General features: G+C 39.0%; 1 protein-coding gene across 1 annotated transcript in view; it reads left to right on the forward strand.

Annotated features, from left to right (window-relative positions):
* LOC311122305 (paired box protein Pax-2a-like) overlaps positions 1–20162 on the forward strand; it is a gene marked incomplete at its 3' end in the record, with an annotated part of 50981 nt that extends 30819 nt beyond the window's left edge. The window contains exons 8-10 of the mRNA XM_084196688.1: positions 16829–16930; positions 19727–19813; positions 20086–20162. Of these exons, the coding sequence (XP_084052814.1) occupies positions 16829–16930; positions 19727–19813; positions 20086–20162 (266 nt within the window). The remainder of the gene's footprint in view (positions 1–16828; positions 16931–19726; positions 19814–20085) is intronic.
* Between the last annotated feature and the right edge of the window lie 5236 nt (positions 20163–25398).

Below are 25398 nucleotides of genomic sequence, written 5' to 3' on the forward strand. Positions count from 1 at the left end.
TAGTATTAGTAGTATTAGTATTAGTAGTAGTAGTAGTAGTAGTAGTAGTATCAGTAGCAGTAGTAGTATTAGTAGTAGTAGTAGTAGTAGTAGTAGTAGTAGTAGTAGTAGTAGTAGTAGTAGTAGTAGCAGTAGTATCAGTAGTAGTATTAGTAGTATTAGTAGTAGTATCAGTAGCAGTAGTAGTAGTAGTAGTAGTAGTAGTAGTAGTAGTATCAGTAGTAGTAGTAGTAGTAGTAGTAGTAGTAGTAGTAGTAGTAGTAGTAGTAGTAGTAGTAGTAGTAGTAGCTGTTTGGTTTGACACTGAGTTGGAAGGTGGTACTTTACTTTATGAGATAAAACAGTAGCAGTAGCAGCCGTCATTCATCTTATTGTGCTGAGTTAGCAGGTGATGCAGTATACATCCCAAATGACACCCTATTCCCTATGTAGTGCACTATTGGACCTGGTCAAAAGTACTACACTATAAAGGAAATAGGGTGGCATTTAGGATGCATCCACAGTAAGACAACATGGGGGACTTCGCTGTTTTGTCACTTTGTTCGACAAGAACCTTGATGTCAGCACATCAATGCTATGATTGCTTACTACAGAGCTGAACTGGCAAGGTCTCTACCAGTCATTGCCACCCTCTGCGGGAGAGAGAATGAACGCTGGTTTCTCGCTGCTGGTTTGTCCTTGTTGTGATTTGTGACTTAGGAGTTTTTTTTTGTACACAAACATAGCCTATAGCTTGTTGTGGTACTTTTAAAAATAGACGAGTAATTTGCTGCTTTTGTATATACACCATGGCATTTTCTGATCATTCTCTCTCTCTCTCTCTCTCTCTCTCTCTCTCTCTCTCTCTCTCTCTCTCTCTCTCTCTCTCTCTCTCTCTCTCTCTCTCTCTCTCTCTCTCTCTCTCTCTCTCTTGCTCTCTCTCGCTCTCGTTCTCTCTCTCTCTCTCTCTCTCGCTCTCGTTCTCTCTCTCTCTCTCTCTCTCTCTCTCTCTCTCTCTCTCTCTCACTCTCTGTCATAGTTAATGACTGCCTCGCTAATTGAAATATTGTTTCATTGTTGCCACGGTTATTACCAAGAAGAAGGTTAAGTTTACTGAAAGTTTACGATTACTGTCGGCCGCAAGATTAATATACAGAGCTTTTATTAAAATTCATATAATTATGCAGCAAGTCATCAAAGGGTTTCTGCACCGGGAGGACAGAATGATTGAAAACTGCAGCGAGCGAGGAGCGAGTGGCCGGGCCCCTTCTCAAATGATAACCCAAACAGCAGCCTTATGAGAAAAGAAAGGAGCCTTTTCTCATTAATATGTGGGTGGGAGGTAGATCTCCCCTGTAAGTCAGGCCTCGTGAGAAGAAAGGTGTGTGTTTGTCCTTTGTGCTGCGGGTATGAAGGCAGGGCCTGGTCAGGGGGCTTTGTTTGCACCTGGGTGGCTGTTTTAGACTAGAGGCCCACAGAAAGGTCTCCGATGCTTTAGGACGTTAAGAAATACATCAAACAGGAAAGAGAACGTGACAATTTGGCATTCTTGTGCTCTAAATTCTGTCTTAACTCATATTTTTAGATTGTGAGATTATTAGTTTTTACTTTAAAAAATGTGAATAGTTATCCCCCCTTTATAGATGAATTGTGGAAGCATTGACTTTCTCTTTATGACGGTTTTCTGACTAGTGTCACTTCTTGGTTTTCCCTTGGTGGCTGTTTCTACTTTGGTAATAATTGTAATATGTTTTATTCAGTTATTTGAGGTTTTAGCTTCTCTGTAATGACTCAATATTACAGTTTACTTTCTAACAGTAAGCCCAGCCCAGCAAGAGGAATCCAAGCTGAGCAACAGCAAAAAAAAAAACTAAATTATCTTCAGCATTTAGGCTGAGATCCAATTTCAAATTAATTGTGCTTTTACGGGGCTGGGGAAAGAAGTGGGGAGATTATGTTTATCCTTAAAATGTTTTCTAACACCAATTAAAATGACTGCCGTTATTGATCTTGTTGATTTTTTTTTTATGTCCCTCGAAAATTTGCATAATCTATTAAAAATGAATGATTCATGAAGTGCTCATTGCCAGTTTAAAGAGATCGTAGGAATTATCCGTGGTAGATGTCCCAAACAGCACCCTATGCCCTACATAGTGCACTACTTTTGACCAGAGCCCATAGAAAGTAGTGCACTATATAGGGAATAGGTTACCCATTTGGGAAGCAGCCAGTGACCTGAAAGGGGCTTGAGAGAGATATAAATCTATTGTCTCCTTCTCCTTCTATTAGAGCTCTCAGAAGTACCTGCAAGGGAGGCGACTCCAATAAGAAAGGGATTTAAGGCATTGTGCTCATCATCAAAATTCATGCAGAGGCTAGAAAGCCCCAGCTCCATTATGACAGTCTGCTTCTTCCTCTCCTCTATATCAAAGCCATATTATCTGCTAAATAGTCCCTATTACCCCCAATAAAACCACCCTCCAAAAGGCCTGCCCTGAATATGTGGATGGCACAATCGAAAACGGTGTGGTAATTTCCGTTGTTGATATGGGAAGATATTTCTTTGATTGATTTTCCTTAGAGAGGGATGGTACCTTCATCCTCTCAACCGTATTGCTGTTCATTTAAACTGCTTCAAATTCAAATCAGATGTATTTTTTTAATGGGGTCAGAATGATGAACAGGAGAAGGAAGATCCAATTGGAACTTTTAGTGTGTTTAGAAAAAAGAAGTGAGGGAGACATTAGTGAAGATACAACCTAATTGTCCTACAGTTTTTTTAGTTCTGCGTGTTTCCTATATCCTAAACACTCACTCCAGCAGCAGTGGTGTCTTGATTAGGTTACTGAGGCTTCTGAAGGCCAGTCCCCTGGGCCTTTCAGGTGGAGTTCTGCACATGGCTATAGACTAGAGCTGACCGAGAGGCCGCCTGGCTGCGTACTGAGAGGGCCTGCACCCTATTTCCTTTATAGTGCACTACTTTAGCAGCATACATAGGGCTCTGGTCAAAAGGAGTGCACTATACAGGGAATAGGGTACAATTTGGGATGCACAAGACTCTTTACCCAGAATCCCTGCTGGGCCTGCTAATGGGAGACTCCCAGAGTGCATTGGTTTGTGTCAATGACACCTCCCCCTCCCTCTTCATCCCTCACTCCTCTCCTCCTCTCTGAACGCTAACAGGTGCTCCTGAGGAGTCACTCCTCTCTGAACGCTAACAGGTGCTCCTGAGGAGTCACTCCTCTCTGAACGCTAACAGGTGCTCCTGAGGAGTCACTCCTCTCTGAACGCTAACAGGTGCTCCTGAGGAGTCACTCCTCTCTGAACGCTAACAGGTGCTCCTGAGGAGTCACTCCTCTCTGAACGCTAACAGGTGCTCCTGAGGAGTCACTCCTCTCTGAACGCTAACAGGTGCTCCTGAGGAGTCACTCCTCTCTGAACGCTAACAGGTGCTCCTGAGGAGTCACTCCTCTCTGAACGCTAACAGGTGCTCCTGAGGAGTCACTCCTCTCTGAACGCTAACAGGTGCTCCTGAGGAGTCACTTGTCTGTAATAGGTGGCTGATGTGTTGATTAGACACTCCAGGAAGAAAGGCCAGTGTAGAAAACCAGCAGAGGTGAGTTTCCTGGAAGCTTCGTAGCACTGAAACCCTCCTTAATCCATTACCTACGATGGACCTAAAGATGATCTGAGTGCTGTAAAGCTGTCGGGGAACACCTCACACCAGATCTGCTCAACTGGTGCACTGAGAGAGTCAGTGCTGCTAGTGTGGAGTAGAAAGAACCCCTAAAGACTTGGTGTGCATCCCAAATGGCACCCTATTCCCTATATCTGGTCAAAAGTAGTGCACTATAAAGAGAATAGGGTGTCATTAAGCCACAGCACATCAGGAACAGGCAGAGAGAGAGAGAGGCACGTTCCCTCCCTGGCTGGACACATCCCTATAACATATCTCTGATGTCTCTGTGGCCTAGTGACAAACTGTTCCTCTACCCTGCTCTCCCTGCAAGCTCTCCTGGCTCTGGAATTAATGATTATTTCGTCTTCACACAAAGCAAACTAACCTTTGAGCACACATTTGGTAATGAATGACTTTCACTGCCGTGATGCTGTGTTGGGGGAATTAAACCAATTTGGCTCCCCAAACATTCTTTACTTAGTTGTAATTAATTAGGGAGCAGAGATTTTGGGGCTGGTGATAAATTGCTTCATTCTGCATACAGGAGAAAATGGAGGTCAAAGATGGAGATGTTTCGGTTGTTGTTGTTGTCGTAGCGATACATGAAGGTTGTCCCTGTCATGCTAAATTTAATACTCCTATTTCCTACAAAAAAGAGTCATTCTGTAACTAAATGACTTTGTTGCCGTGCCAAATAAAAAGAAGGTCAAGTACGGAGGTTTTTCAGTCAGTCAGTCGTTCGGAGAAGAACAAGCTGAAGTCAGTAAATACAGACGTTGACAAATACGTTCTGGACAGATGACTCTATAGGTTATATTCTTTACATTCCGATGAGAGTTGAGAAGACTCATGGGTCTCTGTTTGTCTCTCTGTCTCTCTGTCTGTCTGTCTCTCCTTCTATCTGTATGTCTGTCTGTCTCTCTGTCTCTCCTATCTGTATGTCTGTCTGTCTCTCTGTCTCTCCTTCTATCTGTCTGTCTGTCTGTCTCTCTGTCTCTCTGTCTATCTGTCTTTCACTGCAGAAATCAGCAGTTGGCAGGTCTAGTTTTGCAGGGTACTCTATCTGTCTTCAGGACAGTAAGCAACCAACCAACATCATATCATTAGTTGGTTTCTATGTTCAGTGATCCTGAACACAACACATCCTGTAGGTCACTGTTGAATGCTAACCTTGTCATTCAGATAACCACAGGGCAATTGCAAAGCCAGGAAGTAGCTCCTTCTAGTTTTGTGGTGGTGTTAGGTCTTGTTCTGTCCTAGGCCTTATGGCGCTAGTATCTCATTATCTACAGGAGAACATTACAAAAGACTGCCAGGTTAGTTCAGTAATGTCCGATCAAGGAGCAATGCTCAGGCAAATACATGGCCAAATAGTTAGAGAGTTTTAACTATTCAAATCAACAGACAGAAATAGCCTGTGTACTGCACCCTCAAAGTCCTCATGATTTATGCTCCGTTTCCAAAATGAAGACAGAAATCAACAGGCTCTCTCCTGTTAAAAAACAAACCTCCAAAACAAATCTTTGAATTGATTTTCTCTGTGTGTGTGTGTGTGTGTGTGTGTGTGTGTGTGTGTGTGTGTGTGTGTGTGTGTGTGTGTGCGTGTGCGTGTGCGTGTGCGTGTGCGTGTGCGTGTGTGCGTGTGCGTGCGTGCGCGTGCGCGTGTGCGTGTGTGTGTGTGTCTGTGTGTAGGGAAAGGGGAAAAACAACAAAAAGAGAGCAGCTGGAGAAAATAGAAATAGTGTTGATTCTCTGGCTGCTGTTGAATCTAAGAGGGCTGACTGCCTGTGTGTTATATTAGTTGCTTCAGCAGTCCCCCAGGCCAAATAAAGAAGACCTTCTATAATGAGGATTCTCTCCACACATCTCTGTTGTAAAACAACAATGGTGAGGACACAGCTAATGAGGCTATCATGGAGTACTGAGAACTGACAGAGAGAGAGAGGAGAGGACTCTCCCCACCGGCCCCTCAGTCAAAGACAAGAGGCTTTTTAAAGAGGACAGGATTGTAAGCGAAGCAGCAACGGTCAGAGGAATCTGACAGTTACCCACTGTAACTTCTAGGAAAATATAATACATTATTCTATGTGTTTAGGTGCCGCAACAGTTCGAACCCACTGTAATCAACATTCAGTAACCGAATTATCAGTTAGAGTCCACTGTAATCAACATTCAGTAACCGAATTATCAGTTAGAGTCCACTGTAATCAACATTCAGTAACCGAATTATCAGTTAGAGTCCACTGTAATCAACATTCAGTAACCAAATTATCAGTTAGAGTCCACTGTAATCAACATTCAGTAACCAAATTATCAGTTAGAGTCCACTGTAATCAACATTCAGTAACCGAATTATCAGTTAGAGTCCACTGTAATCAACATTCAGTAAACAAATTATCAGTTAGAGTCCACTGTAATCAACATTCAGTAACCAAATTATCAGTTAGAGTCCACTGTAATCAACATTCAGTAACCAAATTATCAGTTAGAGTCCACTGTAATCAACATTCAGTAACCGAATTATCAGTTAGAGTCCACTGTAATCAACATTCAGTAACCGAATTATCAGTTAGAGTCCACTGTAATCAACATTCAGTAACCGAATTATCAGTTAGAGTCCACTGTAATCAACATTCAGTAACCAAATTATCAGTTAGAGTCCACTGTAATCAACATTCAGTAACCAAATTATCATTTAGAAACCACTGTAACTTGCAAATAATATGCTTCATTATTGTATGTATAGTGTAAAAGATGAATAATGTAATGAAGTTTACAAGCTTGATTACAGTTACAGTCTTGCCTATGTATAAAAAGGGAATATATTTACATTGATTTGTACCAAATCTTTACCATGCACACATTGTGCAATATTCCACAAAGTGCCCACATTCTTTGCAATTATCAATCAATCAACAAATCAATAAATCAATCAACACACCCATTAATCATAACGGTCTGTTCAGGAGTGAAAAGCCCATTGTCTCTTGGAGAACTGACTCCTGAACCTGGAGTTAGTTGCCCCCTATCCAGATGACTCGAGGAGGTCAGCTCAAGGAGGTAAACTAAACCATGCTCTTGAGACTAAGAAACACGGGCCCTCAAGACGTTAATGAAACCAAGGACCCTTCAGCTATTGTATCGTGCTCAGTCCTACACACAATGTGCTCTGTGTGTGTTCATCCCCTGTGTGTGTGTGTGCTGTTAACCATGAATACTGCTCCTCTAGCCTCTACCCCTATACAACCCGCTCTCCACACACACACACACACACACACACACACACACACACACACACACACACACACACACACACACACACACACACACACACACACACACACACACACACACACACACACACACACACACACACACACACACACACACACACACACACACACACACACACACACACACACACACACACACACACCCTCTCAGTAGGACCCCCCACCTACTCCAACAGTTCTCTTTGACTTCTTTTTACACAGTGGTCTGTCTGTAGACTAATTCTTATTACACAGTGGTCTGTCTGTAGACTAATTCTTATTACACACTGGTCTGTCTGCAGACTAATTCTTATTACACACTGGTCTGTCTGCAGACTAATTCTTATTACACACTGGTCTGTCTGTAGAAGACTAATTCTTATTACACACTGGTCTGTCTGTAGAAGACAAATTCTTATTACACACTGGTCTGTCTGTAGACTAATTCTTATTACACAGTGGTCTGTCTGCAGACTAATTCTTATTACACACTGGTCTGTCTGCAGACTAATTCTTATTACACACTGGTCTGTCTGTAGAAGACTAATTCTTATTACACACTGGTCTGTCTGCAGACTAATTCTTATTACACATGAATGGTCTGCCATGACATCATGGCAGCTGGAGACATTTTCACTAAAAGAAAACCTTCCCTTGAAAAACAACTTTTCCTAATTTTTTCACAAAGCAATAACCATGTGTATGTTAAAGACTAGAAACTAGTCTACGGTAGTTTACAGTTATTTGATCATCTACTGTATACTATAGGCTAATACACGTTTTTTTCCTCCATTAAATTAATGTAGTTGATCATTATCTTTGGTGAGGAGAGAGGCAGTCGTGGCCGAAACACTTGTATTATGGCGGCCATTTCTGCACCCCAGCTGCTGCTGTGCCGGTATTAACTGAAATAAACAACAGCAATTGAAAACCAGCGTATGCTCAGTCAAAGATGCCTTCATAAAACTATGTCCTGTGGTATCATGGGGCATTATGTAATATTATGGCTACTGGGCTCGCTCATTAAAGCTCCATTTGAGAGCTGATTTAGCCCCAGTGTCCCTCGCGGCTAAACAATGTTGCAGGGGCCCCTCTCTCTCTCTCCTCTTTCCCCCTCCGACCCTTTGGCTGGCCTTAGCTGGGCCGGAGCGCTCGGGAGCTACGTGCCGGCAGCTCAAACAGCCTGGCGGCAGGGGTAGGACAGGGTAGGAAACCCAGCTGTCATGTCCAATTACAGGCCTGAATACGGAGCAGGGCTGAATAACTAACGTAGGGTCCAGAGTGACGCTAGCTAGTAGCTCTGTACAGGGGCCAATACTGTATGGACAGACAAACTGGCTTTGGCTTTAGAACTGCCGTCGCGGTGACGGGGTTATCTGCTCTTTCAGGACTGTGTGTGTGTGTGTGTGTGTGTGTGCGTTCGAGGGAAGGAGGAGAGGAGGACAGGAGGACAGGAGGACAGGAGGACAGGAGGACAGGAGGACAGGAGGACAGGAGGACATGGTTCTGGGGTTCAGTAAAGCGTACTCTATGTTTAAACTAGTTTGAATGCAGCAATGAACAGAGTTTTCCTCTTCATTGTTCTACCTACTTCTGCTTAATTCTTTGATGTGGTTTCTGTCCCATTAAGTACTTTGTCTTTTGGCTTCCAACGTAGGGGACAAAGCCAGAGGAGGAGTGACAGTTGGTTGTGTTGACAGTGTAGGATGAGGATTCTGTTGACTGATTTGTGATTCCTGAGAAACATTATGAGTCTGCAAAAGTCTGATGAATGAAAACTATGTTAAAAGTACTTTATTCTTAGCACAACATCTCTCATTAAATGACTATAGCCTACAGTATATTTATTCTCTGGTGACTGGTGACTATAGACAACAGTATATTTATTATCTGGTGACTATAGACTACAGTATATTTATTCTCTGGTGACTGGTGACTATAGACAACAGTATATTTATTATCTGGTGACTATAGACTACAGTATATTTATTCTCTGGTGACTATAGACTACAGTATATTTATTCTCTGGTGACTATAGACTACAGTATATTTATTCTCTGGTGACTATAGACTACAGTATATTTATTATCTGGTGACTATAGACTACAGTATATTTATTCTCTGGTGACTATAGACTACAGTATATTTATTATCTGGTGACTATAGACTACAGTATATTTATTCTCTGGTGACTGGTGACTATAGACTACAGTATATTTATTCTCTGGTGACTATAGACTACAGTATATTTATTCTCTGGTGACTATAGACTACAGTATATTTATTATCTGGTGACTATAGACTACAGTATATTTATTCTCTGGTGACTATAGACTACCGTATATTTATTATCTGGTGACTATAGACTACAGTATATTTATTATCTGGTGACTATAGACTACAGTATATTTATTATCTGGTGACAATAGACTACAGTATATATATTCTCTGGTGACTGGTGACTATAGACTACAGTATATTTATTCTCTGGTGACTATAGACTACCGTATATTTATTATCTGGTGACTATAGACTACAGTATATTTATTATCTGGTGACTATAGACTACAGTATATTTATTATCTGGTGACTATAGACTACAGTATATTTATTCTCTGGTGACTATAGACTACAGTATATTTATTCTCTGGTGACTATAGACTACAGTATATTTATTCTCTGGTGACTATAGACTACAGTATATTTATTCTCTGGTGACTATAGACTACAGTATATTTATTCTCTGGTGACTATAGACTACAGTATATTTATTCTCTGGTGACTATAGACTACAGTATATTTATTCTCTGGTGACTATAGACTACAGTATATTTATTCTCTGGTGACTATAGACTACCGTATATTTATTATCTGGTGACTGGTGACTATAGACTACAGTATATTTATTATCTGGTGACTATAGACTACAGTATATTTATTCTCTGGTGACTGGTGACTATAGACTACAGTATATTTATTCTCTGGTGACTATAGACTACAGTATATTTATTCTCTGGTGACTATAGACTACAGTATATTTATTCTCTGGTGGCTATAGACTACAGTATATTTATTTTCTGGTGACTATAGACTACAGAATATTTATTCTCTGGTGACTATAGACTACCGTATATTTATTCTCTGGTGACTATAGACTACAGTATATTTATTATCTGGTGACTATAGACTACAGTATATTTATTCTCTGGTGACTATAGCCTACAGTATATTTATTCTCTGGTCACTATAGACTACAGTATATTTATTATCTGGTGACTATAGACTACAGTATATTTATTCTCTGGTAACTATAGACTACAGTATATTTATTCTCTGGTGACTATAGACTACAGTATATTTATTCTCTGGTGACTATAGACTATAGTATATTTATTCTCTGGTGACTATAGACTACAGTATATTTATTACCTGGTGACTATAGACTACAGTATATTTATTCTCTGGTGACTATAGACTACAGTATATTTATTATCTGGTGACTATAGACTACAGTATATTTATTCTCTGGTGACTATAGACTACAGTATATTTATTACCTGGTGACTATAGACTACAGTATATTTATTCTCTTGTGACTATAGACTACAGTATATTTATTATCTGGTGACTATAGACTACAGTATATTTATTCTCTGGTGACTGTAGGCTACAGTATATTTATTATCTGGTGACTATAGACTACAGTATATTTATTATCTGGTGACTATAGACTACAGTATATTTATTATCTGGTGACTATAGACTACAGTATATTTATTCTCTGGTGACTATAGACTACAGTATATTTATTCTCTGGTGACTATAGACTACAGTATATTTATTCTCTGGTGACTATAGACTATAGTATATTTATTCTCTGGTGACTATAGACTACAGTATATTTATTCTCTGGTGACTATAGACTACAGTATATTTATTCTCTGGTGACTATAGACTACAGTATATTTATTATCTGGTAACTATAGACTACATTATATTTATTCTCTGGTGACTATAGACTACAGTATATTTATTCTCTGGTGACTATAGACTACAGTATATTTATTATCTGGTGACTATAGACTACAGTATATTTATTCTCTGGTGACTATAGACTACAGTATATTTATTCTCTGGTGACTATAGACTACAGTATATTTATTATCTGGTGACTATAGACTACAGTATATTTATTATCTGGTGACTATAGACTACAGTATATTTATTCTCTGGTGACTATAGACTACAGTATATTTATTATCTGGTTACTATAGACTACAGTATATTTATTATCTGGTGACTATAGACCATAGTTTATTTATTCTCTGGTGACTATATACTACAGTATATTTATTCTCTGGTGACTATAGACTACAGTATATTTATTATCTGGTGACTATAGACTACAGTATATTTATTCTCTGGTGACTATAGACTACAGTATATTTATTCTCTGGTGACTATAGACTACAGTATATGTATTCTCTGGTGACTATAGACTTAGTATATTTATTCTCTGGTGACTATAGACTACAGTATATTTATTATCTGGTGACTATAGACTACAGTTTATTTATTATCTGGTGACTATAGACTACAGTATATTTATTCTCTGGTGACTATAGACTACAGTATATTTATTCTCTGGTGACTATAGACTACAGTATATTTATTCTCTGGTGACTATAGACTACAGTATATTTATTATCTGGTGACTATAGACTACAGTATATTTATTATCTGGTGACTATAGACTACAGTATATTTATTCTCTGGTGACTATAGACTACAGTATATTTATTCTCTGGTGACTATAGACTTAGTATATTTATTATCTGGTGACTATAGACTACAGTATATTTATTCTCTGGTGACTATAGACTACAGTATATTTATTCTCTGGTGACTATAGACTACAGTATATTTATTCTCTGGTGACTATAGACTACAGTATATTTATTATCTGGTGATTATAGACTACAGTATATATATTCTCTGGTGACTATAGACAACAGTATATTTATTCTCTGGTGACTATAGACTACAGTATATTTATTCTCTGGTGACTATAGACTACAGTATATTTATTCTCTGGTGACTATAGACTACAGTATATTTATTCTCTGGTCACTATAGACTACAGTATATTTATTCTCTGGTGACTATAGACTACAGTATATTTATTCTCTGGTGACTATAGACTACAGTATATTTATTATCTGGTGACTATAGACTACAGTATATTTATTATCTGGTGACTATAGACTACAGTATATTTATTATCTGGTGTCTATAGACTACAGTATATTTATTATCTGGTGACTATAGACTACAGTATATTTATTTTCTGGTGACTATAGACTACAGTATATTTATTCTCTGGTGACTATAGACTACAGTATATTTATTCTCTGGTGACTATAGACTACAGTATATTTATTCTCTGGTGACTATAGACTACAGTATATTTATTCTCTGGTGACTATAGACTACAGTATATTTATACTCTGGTGACTATAGACTACAGTATATTTATTATCTGGTGACTATAGACTACAGTATATTTATTCTCTGGTGACTACAGACTACAGTATATTTATTCTCTGGTGACTATAGACTACAGTATATTTATTATCTGGTGACTATAGACTACAGTATATTTATTCTCTGTTGACTATAGACTACAGTATATTTATTATCTGGTGACTATAGACTACAGTATATTTATTCTCTGGTGACTATAGACTACAGTATATTTATTATCTGGTGACTATAGACTATAGTATATTTATTATCTGGTGACTATAGCCTACAGTATATTTATTCTCTGGTGACTATAGACTACAGTATATTTATTCTCTGGTGACTATAGACTACAGTATATTTATTCTCTGGTGACTATAGACTACAGTATATTTATTATCTGGTGACTATAGACTACAGTATATTTATTCTCTGGTGACTATAGACTACAGTATATTTATTCTCTGGTGACTATAGACTACAGTATATTTATTATCTGGTGACTATAGACTACAGTATATTTATTCTCTGGTGACTATAGACTACAGTATATTTATTCTCTGGTGACTATAGACTACAGTATATTTATTATCTGGTGACTATAGACAACAGTATATTTATTATCTGGTGACTATAGACTACAGTATATTTATTATCTGGTGACTATAGACTACAGTATGTTTATTATCTGGTGACTACAGACTACAGTATATTTATTATCTGGTGACTTTAGACTACAGTATATTTATTCTCTGGTGACTATAGACAACAGTATATTTATTATCTGGTGACTATAGACTACAGTATATTTATTATCTGGTGACTATAGACTACAGTATATTTATTATCTGGTGACTATAGACTACAGTATATTTATTATCTGGTGACTATAGACTACAGTATATTTATTCTCTGGTGACTGGTGACTATAGACTACAGTATATTTATTATCTGGTGACTATAGACTACAGTATATTTATTATCTGGTGACTATAGACTACAGTATATTTATTATCTGGTGACTATAGAATACAGTATATTTATTATCTGGTGACTTTAGACTACAGTATATTTATTCTCTGGTGACTATAGACAACAGTATATTTATTCTCTGGTGACTATAGACTACAGTATATTTATTCTCTGGTGACTATAGACTACAGTATATTTATTATCTGGTGACTATAGACTACAGTATATTTATTCTCTGGTGACTATAGACTACAGTATATTTATTCTCTGGTGACTATAGACTACAGTATATTTATAATCTGGTGACTATAGACTACAGTATATTTATTATCTGGTGACTATAGACTACAGTATATTTATTATCTGGTGACTATAGACTACAGTATATTTATTATCTGGTGACTATAGACTACAGTATATTTATTATCTGGTGACTATAGACTACAGTATATTTATTCTCTGGTGACTATAGACTACAGTATATTTATTATCTGGTGACTATAGACTACAGTATATTTTTATTATCTGGTGACTATAGACTACAGTATATTTATTATCTGGTGACTATAGACTACAGTATATTTATTCTCTGGTGACTATAGACTACAGTATATTTATTCTCTGGTGACTATAGAATACATTATATTTATTATCTGGTGACTATAGACTACAGTATATTTATTCTCTGGTGACTATAGACTACAGTATATTTATTCTCTGGTGACTATAGACTACAGTATATTTATTATCTGGTGATTATAGACTACAGTATATATATTCTCTGGTGACTATAGACTACAGTATATTTATTCTCTGGTGACTATAGACTACAGTATATTTATTATCTGGTGACTATAGACTACATTATATTTATTCTCTGGTGACTATAGACTACAGTATATTTATTATCTGGTGACTATAGACTACAGTATATTTATTCTCTGGTGACTATAGACTACAGTATATTTATTCTCTGGTGACTATAGAATACAGTATATTTATTATCTGGTGACTATAGACTACAGTATATTTATTTTCTGGTCACTAGGGTGTAGAATACAGTATATTTATTCTCCGGTCACTAGGGTGTAGAATACAGTATATTTATTCTCTGGTCACTAGGGTGTAGGCCATATTATGGAGGCCATGATACCTACACTGTAAAATCAAGTGTTTAGGATCTGAACACAGCCAAACACTTATCTGGAGCACGTTTTAAACACGTCAAGGCATTTCGAATTTCAATGCGTCACAGTGTTTAGATTGGAAACACCAGAGCATGTTTATTTGCTGCAACACTTTTTAAACACATGAACACGTTTATTCGGTACAAGTCATTAGGTTTTATACACTAAACACTGGGGCTGTTGTTTTAACACTGTAGGGTTTAAAGCCATATTTGCATATTTCCCAGCATGGCTTTCAAGTAAATGTGAGAGATACCCACCAATCACTGTGTTTGTTAGTGACAGAGACATGATTGTCACGTTCAATAACTTCTACCACTGAAGCTTCCACCAGATGACTGACTAAGTGAACGTGTTTCAATTAAAAAATAAACCCTTTATGACCACATATTATACACGTCATAAGGCCTTTAGTTATGGCCCAGTTATCCTGGACATTGTGGTCTGAAAATCCTGGCTCACGGGCCACATCAGACCTGCAAATTACAATATGCTGGTTTATGAAGTGATTAGTAATTCCTGTCGGAATCCAGCCAAGAGGGAGGATATCCAAGAATTTGAATATTTTATCACCCCACAACCTGCACTCAGAATGGCTGCTATGGTGAAAGACTTAACAAACAAGATGACCTAAACCAGGGTTCCCCAACTGGTGGGGCCGCTGATGATTTTAGTGGTTGTTTTATTTTTTAAATCTGTTCCAAAGTATTCCTACTCATAATAGACATATACTGTATGTGATCGTACACAAATGTAGGAAAGGTTTGAAATTATTATGTTTTAGTCAAATATTATATAATATTATATGTAGAGAACAACTATACACTGTAGAGAACAACACAACACTATACACTGTAGAGAACAACACAACACTATACACTGTAGAGAGCAACACAACACTATACACTGTAGAGAACAACACAACACTATACACTGTAGAGAACAACACAACACTATACACTGTAGAGAACAACACAACACTATACACTGTAGAGAGCAACACAACACTATACACTGTAGAGAACAACACAACACTATACACTGTAGAGAACAACACAACACTATACACTGTAGAGAACAACACAACACTATGCACTGTAGAGAACAACACAACACTATACACTGTAGAGAACAACACAACACTATACACTGTAGAGAACAACACAACACTATGCACTGTAGAGAACAACACAACACTATGCACTGTCTGTTTGGGCTTCTTGCAGTCGATTTGCAGTCTACATCCCCTCAAGAAAAAAATCATCCTGCAGCTGAATGTAATTGATGACCCCTGACCTAAACCCTCTAAACTGGAACAACTATCTCAGTAACGGGTGCAATAAATCCAACGGCTTGCAGATTGGATTAGTTTAGAACAATTTAAAGTTATTTATATTTGTATAGTATAAGATCAATGAATCAATGAATGTGCACGAGGAAACAGATATTAAAGCAAACTATTCCAAAAAAATTTTACAAAGCATGCTGGGAAATATGATAATGAGGCCCCCCCCCCCCCCCCCCCCCCCCCCACGTCTTTTTCACTCTGAGGGAGTTAGCGAAAATTAACTCAACACAGTTGAGTAACCACGACACCACGCGATTGAAAAAAATGTATTGACTCAAATGTCCTGTTCAGTTGTGCTGAAACGTAGGCAAGGTGACAGACATTCCTAACACTGATCTGAATTAAAGGCATGGAAAGTCACATCAATATCTAATGACTAAATGCACTCTGAACCAGGACGATGGAGAAGTTAACATCTGAACACTTAGGAGATAAAGGTGTTCTCCTGGTTGGAAACTGACTGGGAAAAGCTGACTATCATGTGAAATCTTGCATTCTAAACACCTGTGCTTAACATGTGAACACTTAATGGCAAATCTAAATACCTAATGTTTAAAGTTTTATACACAGACGTTTAGGTTATAAAGGTGTCACGTTTCATGGTTTTACAGTGTATTACAATGAGTATTTTCTGTTCAAGGGAGACCGTATGATTAGACAGGTGCGTCCCAAATGGCAGCCTTTTCCCTATGTAGTGCACTATGAGCCCTATGAGTCCTGGTCAAAAGTAGTGCAATGTTAAGGGAATACGGTGCAATTTGGAACGCAAACATGATCCCGTTTCTAACCTCTAAGAGGGGGTGGTTTAGTGTTTTGTCTTGGAGGACCATCTATTGATTGTGTGTGTGTTCTCTCTCTCTCTCTCCAGGTCGAGACATGGCCAACACAACCCTACCGGGCTATCCCCCTCACGTACCCCCCACAGGCCAGGGCAGCTACCCCACCTCAACACTGGCTGGAATGGTTCCTGGTGAGTGTACCTTTTGGTAGATATTACATTTTAAAGTTTAACATTTTATTTTCATTTCAAGATTGTACAAACTGTCCCTCATATAAAGCAATGACCTGTAGCGTGGACAGACAGCACACACCGTTACATGTAGGCTATCAGGAGACTAGTCCTGCTGGATAACTGAGAGACAGACAGGGACATGGTTAAAGGACAGAGACAGACAGAGACATGGTTAAAGGACAGAGACAGACAGATAGACAGGGACATGGTTAAAGGACAGAGACAGACAGAGACATGGTTAAAGGACAGAGACAGACAGAGACATGGTTAAAAGACAGAGACAGACAGAGACATGGTTAAAAGACAGAGACAGACAGAGACATGGTTAAAAGACAGAGACAGACAGAGACATGGTTAAAAGACAGAGACAGACAGAGACATGGTTAAAAGACAGAGACAGACAGAGACATGGTTAAAAGACAGAGACAGACAGAGACATGGTTAAAAGACAGAGACAGACAGAGACATGGTTAAAGGACAGAGACATACAGAGACATGGTTAAAAGACAGAGACATACAGAGACATGGTTAAAGGACAGATCCTCTCAGTTCCACTCCAGTATCTTAGCTCATTATCCCTCTGTGGTGTGTGCCGTGCATGAGGCATTCTCAGGAGCCGTCGATAAACAGCTAGCGATCTCCTCTCCTCCGTCTCTCTCCCAGTCCTCCCCTCGGCCTCCTCGTCCTCCTCTGTGGTCAGAGCGCCTCCCTTTCCACTCCTCTACTTAACCTGCGGTTCAGGTTCACAACAAACAGTGAAGGGTCACAACACAGAGGCATGGGAGGCCAGTCAATATTTAAATCGCTATCTCTCTAAGGAGGGGCCGGCTGGGCCAGGGCTAGTATTCCACTGCCAGAACACACCAACCAGACACTGGGGCGGGACGGGATGGGACGGGATGCATTCTGACTACTGCGCTGATTCACTGGTTGTTTCCTGGTATTCCCTATCTCTGTGCTCGTACACCCCACCGCGGCAGCATGCACCGCCATTTTTCTTTGAGCTGATCAACCCATGCGGAAAGGAAAATCCAATCGAGTGCACAGCTGTGTTAGAAAATCATTAACCGATTACAGCATGCTCAAAGGGCTTCAGGATTCAGACCCGCTCTCCCCCCGTCCATCCGTACAATCACTGTTTTGTCCACTGGATGCAATGCAATGCACACCGTTTTCTTTTCATATGAGTTTCAGCATGGAGTATCAACAACACATACAGTTCCTTCAGAAAGGACTTCACACTCCTTGACTTCTTCCACATGCTGTTGTGTTACAGCCTGAATTCAAAATGGATTCCATTGAGATTTAGTGTCACTGATACACACAGTGCCCCCATCATGTCAAAGTGGAATTATGTTTTTAGAAATGTTTACAAATTAATTAAAAGTGAAAAGCTGAAATGTCTTGAGTCAATAAGTATTCAACCCCTTCGTTATGACAAGCCTAAATAATTCAGGAGTCCAATTATAATTTGCACGGACTCACTCTGTGTCCAATAATAGTGTTTAACATGATCTTCAAATGACTACACCATCTCTATACCCTCTGGTCCCTCAACCACAAAGACCAGGGAAGTTTTCCAATTGGTTCGCAAAGAAGGCCACCTATTGGTAGATGGGTAAAAAAAAAAAAAAAGCAGACATTGAATATACTTTTGAGCATGGTGCAGTTATTAATTATTTTAAAAAGAATAATAGGTCAATATTATACAATCCAGGTGTGCAAATATTGTATTTGTGTTTTTTTGTGATAAAGTATGTACATTGTAACTCATTGTTACTTGTTACACTGTAATTACATGAGCAGTTCCACAGTATAAAGTCCCTGTAATGTAAAGGGCTATCTATTATCTATATGACAGTTAGTTCATTTGGTTGGAGTTGGAGAATACGGCGTGTTTTTCACAGCGTCTTATCAAATCTGTTTTTACCACCCAGTCGTTCTCATCAGTCACCAGACACCAGCAGTAACGTGGTGCTGGTGGATCTCCATTGATCTGACCCACAGACACTAAGATTTAGTGACAGGCCACCAAACACTGTTCAAATCTCAGCCTTTATTGCCTCATAAAAGAAAGAAACGTGTAGGACCAACAGCATTGCCTCACTGGCATGGTCTAAGTTACTTCCTGCCTGCAAAGGAAAATTCTGTGGCACAAAACAGCGGGACAGGATTTCCTTTCCTCTGAGGAAGCCTATAACAAGAGTTTATAATGCCATTTCAACCATTAGAAAGGATGCTAGCAAATGTGTTAAAACCACACTGTTTATTTCAATGATGTGGAAAATAGAAGGTGTACAGGACAGTAGATACTATGACAGCAGGTGTTAAGAGGTACAGGACAGTAGATACTATGACAGCAGGTGTTAAGAGGTAAAGGACAGTAGATACTATGACAGCAGGTGTTAAGAGGTACAGGACAGTAGATACTATGACAGCAGGTGTTAAGAGGTACAGGACAGTAGATACTATGACAGCAGGTGTTAAGAGGTACAGGACAGTAGATACTATGACAGTGGGTGTGACGCGGAAGACCACAACTGTCAGATTTTCTACCGTTCAGTCTTGCATCATTAAAATGAAATGGAGAGAAAAAATAATAAATAAATGATCTGGTTGACTGGTCTCAAATAAATGACTATCAAATTACCCCATACGTTATATATATGATGGGAAATGGCAAGCAAGTGAAAGAGTTTCACAAGGTAATGGAATGGGACTTTAAAAATGCTAATTGTTTTGTTTGTTTTACAGGGAGTGAGTTTACAGGAAACCCTTACAGTCATCCACAGTACACAACCTACAACGAGGCATGGCGATTCAGCAACCCAGCGCTACTAAGTGAGTATGACTGACTGGAGTCTTAGAGCATTTTACAACAACTACAGTATTATTAGATTTTTTTTTTACATATCCCTTAAACATTTTTTTTTTAAAATATTGTTATAGCCTTGGCCGGTATAATTAATTTACAACAGCTAACGGATACAACCGTTAGAATGTCAGTTTAGAATGTCAGTTACTGAGAGGACAACAGGACACATAATCACAGTGTGTTGTGGGTTCTGGTGGATGTTGTTTCCAACGGTCCATTTCTTCTGTTAACCTTCCAGGTTCCCCTTATTATTATAGTGCCGCATCCAGAGGTTCCGGACCACCTACTGCTGCCACGGCATATGACCGCCACTAGTTACCATGGAAACCAAATCAACCACCACCACCACCACCTACACCACGACTACAACCATGGCTTCGGCAGCGTCCATGTTGCCCCGGTGTGAACAGAGGGCATGATGGGATACTGTTAAGACAGCTAACAGGCAGCTCCATTTCCTGTATATCACACTACTACACACAACAGAAGAAGAACTGTCCTCCTGTATATCACACTACTACACACAACAGAAGAAGAACTGTCCTCCTGAATACCACACTACTACACACAACAGAAGAAGAACTGTCCTCCTGAATACCACACTACCACACACAACAGAAGAAGAACTAATCATTCGGGATACCATGCAGACAACTTCCCATCAACCACCAATTTGGATACCTTCAAAGTGAAAAATGTCAAATTCTTCGATGTGATCTGTGTGACTGTACATTACCACTAAAGACTTTGAAAGACTATATATACGTGATACTACTGAAGCTACTGAGGTATATACGTGATACTACTGAAGCTACTGAGGTGAAAAAGACAACTAAAAGCTTAGAAAATGACAAAGAGGAATTTGTATCTTTTCCTTTTTTGTAATGGTCCTCCGTTTCATTTTCTTCCTTCGTGGATCAAAACATTCCTTTACCTGACTGATCTGTCAGCTGATGGAGGAGCCGTCCTGAGCTGAGAGTACGGTGCAGTACAATGTAGTACAGTACAGTGCAGTACAGTGCAGTACAGTGCAGTACAGTGCAGTATAGTGCAGTACAGTGCAGTACAATACAGTGCAGTACAGTGCAGTACAGTGCAGTATGGTGTAGTACAGTGCAGTACAGTGCAGTATAGTGCAGTACAGTGCAGTACAATACAGTGCAGTACAGTGCAGTACAGTGCAGCACAGTGCAGTATGGTGTAGTACAGTGCAGTACAGTACAGTGCAGTACAGTGCAGTACAGTGCAGTACAGTGCAGTACAGTGCAGTACAATACAGTAGCAGGCTGTTGTTTCTTTCTTCTGCATCGGTCTCAACCTTCTACTCAAAGGGCAGTGCAATGAGATCCATGCTAAAGACGTTGGCGTCAATGCAACAAGGCTGCCGCAGCTTGGTTCTATTCCTCTATTACAAACAAACATACAGTCATTTGTAACCAACCAAACGTTCAGCATGATTAAATGAATCAATTGCTTTTTGATGATGATGCCAGGAGAAGATTACTGGGCGGTGTTCTCTGTGATACACAATCAGATGTACAAAAGAAAAGAAAAAAAGAAACAGTGAATTGAAAATGAAAAGGATAGTGACATACCGTGTCTTCTAATTTACAAGATTTTAAAAAAAACTAGTAAATATATTCTTGAAGATTTTTTTATTTTGTTTTTATAATTGTTATTGACATCTTAATGAAATGCAGATAATATGCTTGACTTTTTGTTGTTGTCATTTTTATTTGTCAGGATACTAGAAATAATCAGGCAGAATCTATTTTGTATTTGTTTTTAATTTTGCACTATTTTTGAGGTTTGACACACTGGGAGCGTTATTATGCAGACTTTGACCTGGATGCCTATTTGTCTTGTTTTACAGTATATTATTTTTTTTGAAGAACCATTCGATGAATAATAAACGTAACCATAACTTAATCATAACCTTTTGGTCTGGAAAGGCACGTCAGATGTTGTTGCTTTATGTTTACCATTTCATTGACTCCCCAGTAGCATTATGTCCGGAGACGGTTCAGTAACAGTTGACCCAGTTTGTCTCTGCCTTATTGTGTAGGCTAACTATCCACACATACTCAACCCATGAAGTTAGCTAGCTAACGTTTTAAGTTTTGACCTAAGTCTTTGGCATTAAGATATAGTATTACGTTTAATCAATTAACTGTTTTCTGTGATTAACTAATTAAATCAATTAATAGTTCGAGTACGATGGTGATATCTTACGTCCCGAATGGCACCCTGTTCCCTTTATAGTGCACTACTTTTGATCAGAAGTAGTGCACTATGTAGGGAATAGGGTGCCATTTGAGACGCCGCGATAGTATAGTGAGTATAGTCAATGTAATTCTGATATGGCCATCATCACATGACGATGTGTCAACAAAGGTTTCAACTAAACGCAGGGCAAAGATTTCAGTTAATGCCTTAATCACATGCGTTTCTTTTCTCAAGGTTTCAACTTCCTATATTTGTTTGTTTTGTTTTGTCGTAAAGACATCGTGTAACTTATCCAGTTAGTTTGTCTGAAATTACACCAGTAACACCGACCTGGCTGGAAGAATGGAAAACATGATCAAACATACCTTTACATCATTCAACTGTCAAGTGAATGTATTTTTACCACATTTGCCAAAGACTTAGATCTTGTTCTTGTTTTCTATTTACAGCTTGCAGACGTCTGCATTGTGAGAGCAGTATTATAGGAAAAACACAACCTGTCCGTTATGAAAGTATATGTATCAACTCTATGCAGAGCAGAGATGGGCATCATTATTATGCATATTTTAGCTGTAAAACCCATAGGAAGGTGATTGAATTTATTTAATGTTATGTTATTTACAAACTGTTGATTTATTTGTAGAATAATTTGTGTATAATGTGAAGACACTGACTTCCACTCTGTAAATACAGTTAAATAATATGTACATCCTGGTCATCCGTATGATCCCTTTCATCCACTGGAGTCTCACTGGTACGTTTCAATAATAAAGTGTCTGAAATCTTCTAAGTCACGGTAGAGCATGGTACTACTTTCCTATCATGGACACACACACACACACACACACACACACACACACACACACACACACACACACACACACACACACACACACACCCACACCCACACCCACACCCACACCCACACCCACACCCACACACACACACACACACACACACACACAAACCCCCACCCACACCCACACCCACACCCACACACACACACACACACACACACACACACACACCCACACCCACACCCACACCCACACCCACACCCACACACACACACACACACACACACACACACACACACACACACACACACACACACACACACACACACACACACACACACACACACACCCACACCCACACCCACACACACACACACACACACACACACACACACACACACACAAACCCCCACCCACACCCACACACCCACCCACACCCACACCCACACACACACACACACACACACACACACACACACACACACACACACCCACACGCACACGCACACACACACACACATGTTGTGGGATTGGAAAAAATAGCTCCACACTGAGCAAGTAGAAAGAGAGATTGGGCTATGTTATCTCTCAACTGATGAGACCAACACAGAAGACATAACTGATATCAAGGATTGTATCTAAACAGGTAGCTTAGTGGTTAAGAGCGTTTGTGCCAGTAACTAAAAGGTCGCTGGTTCTAATCCCCGAGCCGAGTAGGTGAAAAATCTGCCGTTGTGCCCTTGAGCAAGGCACTTAACCCTAATTGCTCCTGTAAGTCGCTCTGGATAAGAACGTTTGCTAAATGACTAAAAATGTAAGAAACAACTCACAGTTATATTACACTTGGAACATGAAACAAAACGCTCTATATTTCCCCTAACAATCATACATGTTGACAATTAATATTGTGCAACTAGACCAGAGCAGAGCAGAGTAGAGTAGAGTAGAGTAGAGCAGAGCAGAGTAGAGGTATCTCCCTCAGTGTACAAACCAAGTGTCAGAGAACTAACTAGGATTCTGATGATCTATAGAACTACAAGCCACATGGCCTTAATCATTGTGCCAATTCTGTAAAAAAAAAAAACACATTAGAAATACATTTGGTATGTCAACTCAGATGCAGGACTCTGTGAAATCCATTATCTACAGTAGTTAAAAGGTAGTTGACTAGCTACAGCCTGCGTGTGTACTTTAAAGCCTCTTAGATGTAAAGTCCCCTGTTTTGGGGACCTGTGTGGTTCTGGTACCAGTTCTGTCTTACATATTTTTGCTTATACTGTAAATTGATATGTGGACACCGTAGATTGAAACGGTAGCCCTGATTCTCAGGGACACAGGAGCATGTCTCTTCTGCCTGGTGAAGCAGGATGTGAAATCTGACACCGCTCGAAGCTGGGTTGTCCCTCCTACCATTTCATTCGCTCTTCCGACTGTCCATCAACTCCTGGCTGAACCCTACGTCACAGCCACTAACAATCCTTACATCATAACGCAGCAGGAGAGAGAAGTTTCTCCCTGTAGCACATTCAGAGATCGATTTATAGCCAGTAATGTAAAATACTTAATTTATTTTAAACAAAAAACTACTTTCTGCTGGTCATACATGGACAGGATTAGTATGAGATGAAAAGTGAGTTCCTAACGACTTCGGGAAGCCAAGCTAGAGCTATGTGAGACGTTCACAGAGATGGGGGCAGACGTTTTGATCAAGAGAGACCTTTAGAAAATATGCACGTTTTCTCTAACACTAAATATACAAATACATATTTTACACTTATAAGGAAGGTGAAATTTTGTAGTCCTTTCAAGTCCTCTGTAGCTCAGCTGGTAGAGCACGGCGCTTGAAACGCCAAGGTAGTGGGTTCGATCCCCGGGACCACCCATACACAAAAATGTATGCACGCATGACTGTAAGTCGCTTTTGATAAAAGCGTCTGCTAAATGGCATATTATTATTATTATTATTATTAAGTCATTTCAAGCCTTATTCATACAGTTTTTTTGAATAGGAAATACATCATAAAATATTTCATATTTTCATATTTTTATCATATTTCTACTGTGTTCTTGAGCTTGTGTCCTCAAAAGTGACTACACCTCAGCTATTTATAACTATTTCTACCAGAAACTGAAGATTTTGAATTTGGGGGATTACGTAGATTACATTTTTTTATTACATTTAGTTACATTTAAGAGGTATCTAAGCTGACAAATAACATGGAAACATTTACTGAATCTATCACCACAGATTTAATAAAGTCATATTTTTTTTAAATAATAAACTCCTCTACTATGTCTACACTGAATTCACCGAAAATGTAATTGGAACATTTCCAGATACATTTATTTACTTTGAGAAGGGGGCTAAGATCATATTGTACATTGGTAGGGAGGGCTGCAGTTATAAAAATGCCTTCTAAATGTTTTCTTCATGATGTGGATCACTGAACACATAAAATGTTTAACCTCACTATGGCTTTTGTAAAGAATTATTATTATTTCCAACCAATGTAGCTGAATTCAATTAG

The sequence above is a fragment of the Coregonus lavaretus genome (genome assembly GCF_964263955.1).
Source record: "Coregonus lavaretus genome assembly, contig: HAP1_SCAFFOLD_2979, whole genome shotgun sequence".
Lineage (NCBI taxonomy): Eukaryota > Metazoa > Chordata > Actinopteri > Salmoniformes > Salmonidae > Coregonus > Coregonus lavaretus.